The following is a 6,142-nucleotide window of genomic DNA, read 5'->3' on the forward strand; positions in this document are numbered from 1 at the left end:
AAAGCCCTTGTTCAGGTTGATATCTAATCACTTGGCAGGATCTATTGTAATGTAAATACAGGAAAACCCTTGGTAATTGGCCACCTTCACTGGGCTACCTTCCCTCCTGGAAAGGCATCCCAGAAAATGTGTAATGGACTCTGAGCAGCTGATCTCCATCTTCCCCAAAAAGCCACCGTGAAAGCACTTTCTGTGGATTGTTTGCACCTCAGAGGCTGTTACTGAGATGTTTGCAGTGTCAGAGACCAGTCATAGAATCATGGGATGGTTTGGGTTGGAAGGGACCTTAATGATCATCCCATTCCACTCCCTGCCATGGGCAGGGACACCTTCCACCAGCCCTGGTTGCTCAGAGCTCCATCCAACCTGGCCTTGGACACTTCCAGGGATCCAGGGGCAGCCACAGCTTCTCTGGGCAACCTGGGCCAGGGCCTCAAAGGGAAGAATTCCTTCCTATTATCCCATCTAACCCTGCCCTCCCTCAGTTTGAAGCCATTCCCCCTTGTCCTGTCTCTACATCACCAGAAATCACCCCAGTCTGGTCCCAGATCCTTTTCTGTTATTCCTGGTCTCAGCAAATCGCTTAAAAATTGCATTTTGGTTTGTTTTTTTAAAAACAAAGCTGTTGTTTTAACCTTTATCAATGCAGGAAAACCCTCTGCCACAATTCAAATCCACACAAAACACCTGGCAAAGGTGACTGGCCCCAAAAGGAAGGTTCAGGGTGAAATCAGGGGAAATGTTGAAAAGCTCCCAGCTCTGGAGGTGCTACAAGGTAATAATATAACAGCAAACAGTCTTTGGTTTTGTTTTTTTTTTTTGCCAGATTAAGAGTAGTGACCTCACAGGTCTTGTCATTACTTTTTTTTCAGTGTGTTGGTCCATATTTTGCACTGGGGAGACCCATAACTTTCTGGTTTAACAGGAATCCAGTGCTTTTCTTCCTTGGGATGGTTTTATCCCAGAATTTATGTGCGTGGGACTTGATTATAACACAAAATGGGAGGGCTGGGCTTCTTTGTTCGTGATTTTGATTTTTAATTGTTTGGACACGCTGTGGAATGATTTCATCCTGTGAGGATTTTTAGAAGGAAATGTCTTGATTTGATGTTCCTGGCAGGCAGTGATCACAATCCATGAATGACAGGGAAGCTGCTCCATGCCCTGAATCCTGGAGGAATGGAAGTTCCCCAAAACCCACTGGAGGAGGTGGAAATATCCTTGTTAACCCTAATGCACCTTCAGCCAGGACTTCAGGTAAAAAATACCAGGACTTAGCCTATATTTCTTTACATAGGATTGGGGAATAGGGTTCTAGAAACTGGTTTTCCAGTGTCTGTGCATAGGTTGTACAGAGTGCTAAATCTGCTCAAAAGCTAAATGCCCATTCTGGGACAAATATCTGATAATTTCTCTTTTTTAATTTTTTTTTAATAAATGTTTTAACATCAAACCTCCAGTTTCACTCTATCACTGACACTTGTAAAAAAAACCCACTGGGGTGGTTTGTTTCCCTGGCCATGCACATTTCAAAAAAACGTGCTGAAATTTGATTTTGATGAGGTCAAAACATTGCAGTGCAACTTAAAATATTGGCCAGAGCAGGCTGTCAAGCACGTCTGTCATAATGCAACTGAAATTCGTGTTTCAAGGGGCTGTAAAAAAGCAAACAGTGAAGTCAAAGTAAAATCAGTGCCTTGTCATGATGAAACGTTCGTGCCTTCTGGAAATGAGGAGCCGAGCAGGCAATCACTGCTGAAAATCCATGTGTATCCCACGAAATTCCATGGTTTAGGCAAAACAGCACCTTTTGTTGGAAAAAAACAACAAGATGTGGCCAGTTCTGCTTCAGTGCTGGTTGCAGGGCACAAACTGCAACCAAAATATCACTTTTAACAGAACTGCCCTTGAACCACCTGCCTGCAAAGCCCTGATTGAAAGTTGGCAGGTCTGGGAATATCGAAGCCTCCTTTGTATTTATTCCCATAAAACCACACTCTTCCCTTCTCCAGAAAGAAAAGAGAGGGAGAAATGGACAGCGGTAAACTTTGTGTCACAACCTTTGTGAACTCGAAGGATAAATTCAACGTATGAATTCGAAGTGTAAATTTGAAGTATGAATTCTAAGTATAAATTCGAAGTGTAAATGCAAAATATAAATTCAAAGTGTAAGTTTAAAGTGTAAATTCAAAGTATAAATTCAAAGTATGAATTCAAAGTGTAAGTTTAAAGTGTAAATTCAAAGTATAAACTCAAAGTATGAATTCAAGGTGTGAATTCAAAGTGTAAGTTCAAAGTGTAAATTCAAAATATAAATTCAAAGTGTAAGTGCAAACTGTAAATTTGAAATAGGAATTCAAAGTGTAAATTCAAAATATAAAATCAAAGCATAAATTCGCAGTGTAAATTCAAAGTGTGAATTCAAAGTGTGAATTCAAAGTAAGTATGAATTCAAAATATAAATTCAAAGTAGAAATTCAAAGTATGAATTCAAAGTATAAATATAAAATCAAAGCATAAATTCGCAATGTAAATTCAAAGTGTGAATTCAAAGTGTGAATTCAAAGTAAGTATGAATTCAAAATATAAATTCAAAGTAGAAATTCAAAGTATGAATTCAAAGTATAAATTCAAAGTGTACGTTCAAAGTATGAATTCAAAGTGTGAATTCAAAGTGTAAATTCAAAGTGTGAATTCAAAGTATGAATTCAAAATATAAATTCAAAGTAGAAATTCAAAGTATGAATTCAAAGTGTGAATTCAAAGTGTACGTTCAAAGTATGAATTCAAAGTGTGAATTCAAAGTATAAATTCAAAGTATAATTTCAAAGTGTAAATTCAAAGTGTGAATTCAAAGTATGAATTCAAAATATAAATTCAAAGTATAAATTCAAAGCATGAATTCAAAGTGTGAATTCAAAGTGTATATTCAAAGTATAAATTCAAAGTATAAATTCAAAGTGTATATCCAAAATATAAATTTAAAGTATAAATTCAAAGTATGAATTCAAAGTGTAAATTCGAAATGTGAGTCTGAGGTGTGAATTCAAAGTGTAAATCCGGAGTTCTCCCAGCTTTGCCTGGTGCCACGCACGGAGATCCCGAAGCAGCTGCGTCTCTCCGGCCGCTCCCGGGGAACTCACACGTAGTCGCTCAGCCTGTACCCGCCGTGGGAAGCAGATGTCAGGGAAGAGGGATGGTTTCCCTTGTAGGCAGCCGGTGGTCTGGAGGAGGGAACAGTCCGGAGGCTGCCGGGCTGGAAATGCTCCCCATCCCCGCGGCACCGGCACAGCAACGCTCCCCCCAGCACCGTCAGCAGCGCCGAGGCGAAGCCCAGGTACAGCGCCTGGCCCGGCTCGTACCTCATCCCAGCGGGAAGCACGGGGCTGTAGAAATCCGTGACCACCTCGTTGGTGCTCCAGGAGACGGGCACCAGGCAGAGCAGCCCGGCCACGACGAACACGGCGCCGGCGGACACGGCGCCGGAGGCCTTGGCGCGGGTGCCGTCGGCGCAGCGCGTGCAGCGCGTCCCCAGCGCGGCCACCCCGCAGGCCAGCGCCGACAGCGAGCAGGACATCACCATCATGGCACGGGCGGCGCGCAGGTCGGGCGGCAGCGCCAGCTGGGAGCGGTGGGACTGGCACTGGAAGAGGCCGGTGCTGTGCCAGGCGCACTCCATCCACAGCCCCTTGGTGTAGGACACGGCCGTGACGATGCTGGTGCCCACGTGGGCCGTCCGCCACCAGTGGGGCAGCAGGGTGGCAATTACCGTCCCAATCAGGCCCAGCAGGCTGAGGGAGAAGCCGAGTAACTCCAAAGCTGAGCTGGCCATGGTGATGTTTGTCCTGCCTGCTCCTCTTTAATCAGGCGCCTCCGCTCGAGTTTCCTTCGGAAAACACGGGCTTTTCCTGGAAGACGTGCAGCTGTTTTGCTTTGACGCCTCCTGCTCTCCTAATAAAAGGTAATTGAGGGAAAAAGGAGTTAATTATTACCCAAAGCCATCGCCTCTCCGGCCGGTGAGGTGCATTCCAGGTCCGGTCAGTGCAATAATTAGCATAGTTATCGCTGTTAATCGTACTTTCGTGGGAGCAATGGGAAAAGTGAGCTTCCCTCTCCACTTATATAAACAGCCTTCTTGCTGCCCGCTGGGAAGAGAACTCAAGACAATTTATGAAATGGGAAAAAAAATATTTTAAATGCAAATATTCCCCTTCCCAGCAGAGTCTTCAAAAAAACAAACACGATTTCCTTTCTGAAGCGGAGAATTAGCCGGTGTTAACACTTGGAAGGAGGGAGATTTATAAAGTAGGGAACTGCAGGTTGCTTTGCCCGACGAAAACATTCCCAGAAGGTCATAGCAGGACTAGGAAAACAATAAGGGTGTATTTGCTCAAAGTAGGGAGCAAAGAGAGTGATTTAAAACCTGTGGAAGAGGATAACAAGTATTGGATTAGAGTCGCTTTCCTGGCTTGCCAGTATTTCTTGAGGTTGCATTTTAATAAAGCAGCTCAAAGGGGAATAATTTTCATTGGTGTCTGTGGAGTTTCAGCTTATGATTTGAGGTTGTGGGTGAAGGGACAGCATGTGAAACCAGATGTACGTCGTGGAGCTTCTGAGGGGCAACACCTTTGGTCAGGTATAAATCCAAGCTGAAAAACAAGGAACAGGAACTCTTCCTCCTGCATAAATCGCAGGTTAAGGGGTCTGTTCCAATGGCTGCCTTGCAAGGTCTGTGGTACATCATGCATTACGTGTGTGGGCAGAAACCTGATATTTTAATATGTTAAATAACTCTTGCATCAAAATCCATCTCGAGATTCAGGAGCGGGAACGAATTTAGGCCCCGATCCCGCCAAGGCCGCGCATGTGCTGAGCTCGTGTTCGCGGGAGAAGGTCTTTGCAGGGCTCGGCCTCAGCAGGCAAAGGGAGGAAAACCATCTGGCCAAACTAATGAATGGGCTTGGAACAAGAGAATGAGGCACAAGGAGCGAAGTGAAAGCTGGTTTAACTTCCCATTATTTCACTAACGAGGCGGGAGAGCTTGGGATGGGCATCAGTGCCGAGGTTTGTCTCCGACTGTTGTCCCAGAATGCACCAATCTCTGCCTGACTACAAGATCATGGAATCATGGAATGGTTTGGGTTGGAAGGGACGTTAAATATCATCCAGTTCCACCCTCTGCCATGGCAGGGACACCTTCCATTAGCCCAGGTTGCTCCAAGCCCCGTCCAACCTGGCCTTGGACACTTCCAGGGATCCAGGGGCAGCCACAGCTTCTCTGGGAATTCTATCCCAGACCCTCCCCACCCTCACATCCAGGAATTTCTTCCTCATATTTAATGTAAACCTACTCTCAGTTTGAATCCACTCCCCCTTGTCCTGTCACTTCCTGTAAAAAGTCTCTCTCCAGTGTCTCATCCTTCTTCTAAGATGGGGGGGGTCTCCTCCCCAAACAAATCAGAATCTGCCTTGGGCATTGTGCCAAAAGAAAGGGAAAAATTGAAAAGCACAGGGATTTTATGGGCTAGGCAGGCCACAGGATGAGGGTCTTGCGCTTCCACATGTTCCTTTTATTTGAAGTGTGTCTGCTGTGTGCAGACATGGGATGGGGAGTAATGGGATGTTGGACAGGATTTGCAAAGAAGTTCCCAGAAGAAAAGGAAAGAAGTGAAACCCCAAATCTAGCTTTCCTTTAGCATGCCTGGTTTTAGGGAGGATTTTTCCTACTGTTATGGCTTTCTGGCCTTTCAGATACTCTTCACATAACACCTGAATGAAAACAACCGAGTTCGTGTGGTTGTTGGAGTAATTTGCCTCACTGGCAAACAGAGAGACAAATGCAGAGGGGTTTATATCCAAAGTCATCGTTCCAGGTGGATTCCATGGAGTCTCTCTGCAGTTTTCCAGGGAAAAGCAGGCTGTGGATTTCTCTCAGCTGTCACAGAGTGTCTCGACATGACAGGGCCCAGGGTTAGGGCCAAGCACAGCGCAGAGGAACACAACAAAAGTGAGAAAATGCTTAAGGGGTCACTGGAGATATTTGATTTCTGTTCCAGAAGTCCTCAATGGATGTTTGCCTTCTGGATTGTTTGGGTTTGGTTCACACATTAAGGGAAATTAGGTAGTATTTTATATTCTTGAT

The 6,142-nt window shown here is 44.8% G+C and overlaps 1 protein-coding gene across 2 annotated transcripts; it reads right to left on the reverse strand.

Annotated features, from left to right (window-relative positions):
* Positions 1-1,568: 1,568 nt before the first annotated feature.
* CLDN14 (claudin 14) lies at positions 1,569-3,917 on the reverse strand. 2 transcript variants are annotated; one of them, XM_051773065.1, is made up of 2 exons: positions 3,144-3,917; positions 1,569-1,807 (listed from the first exon to the last, which is right to left on the reverse strand). In XM_051773065.1, the coding sequence occupies exons 1-2, from the start codon at positions 3,830-3,832 to the stop codon at positions 1,792-1,794; spliced, it is 705 nt and encodes a 234-aa protein (XP_051629025.1). In that variant the 5' UTR covers positions 3,833-3,917; the 3' UTR covers positions 1,569-1,791. The 2 variants fall into 2 exon arrangements, with proteins under 2 accessions (XP_051629025.1, XP_051629026.1); XM_051773066.1 differs by lacking the exon at positions 1,569-1,807 and having other exon boundaries at positions 3,035-3,917.
* Positions 3,918-6,142: the final 2,225 nt, after the last annotated feature.

Source organism: Manacus candei, unplaced genomic scaffold (genome assembly GCF_025592945.1).
Source record: "Manacus candei isolate 608988 ecotype Guabito, Panama unplaced genomic scaffold, ASM2559294v1 h1tg000165l, whole genome shotgun sequence".
Taxonomy (NCBI): Eukaryota; Metazoa; Chordata; class Aves; order Passeriformes; family Pipridae; genus Manacus; species Manacus candei.

Coding starts and splice junctions, on each gene's coding strand:
- CLDN14 (XM_051773065.1), bottom strand. CDS start 3,832: ATGGCCAGCTCAGCTTTGGAGTTACTCGGCTTCTCCCTCAGCCTGCTG.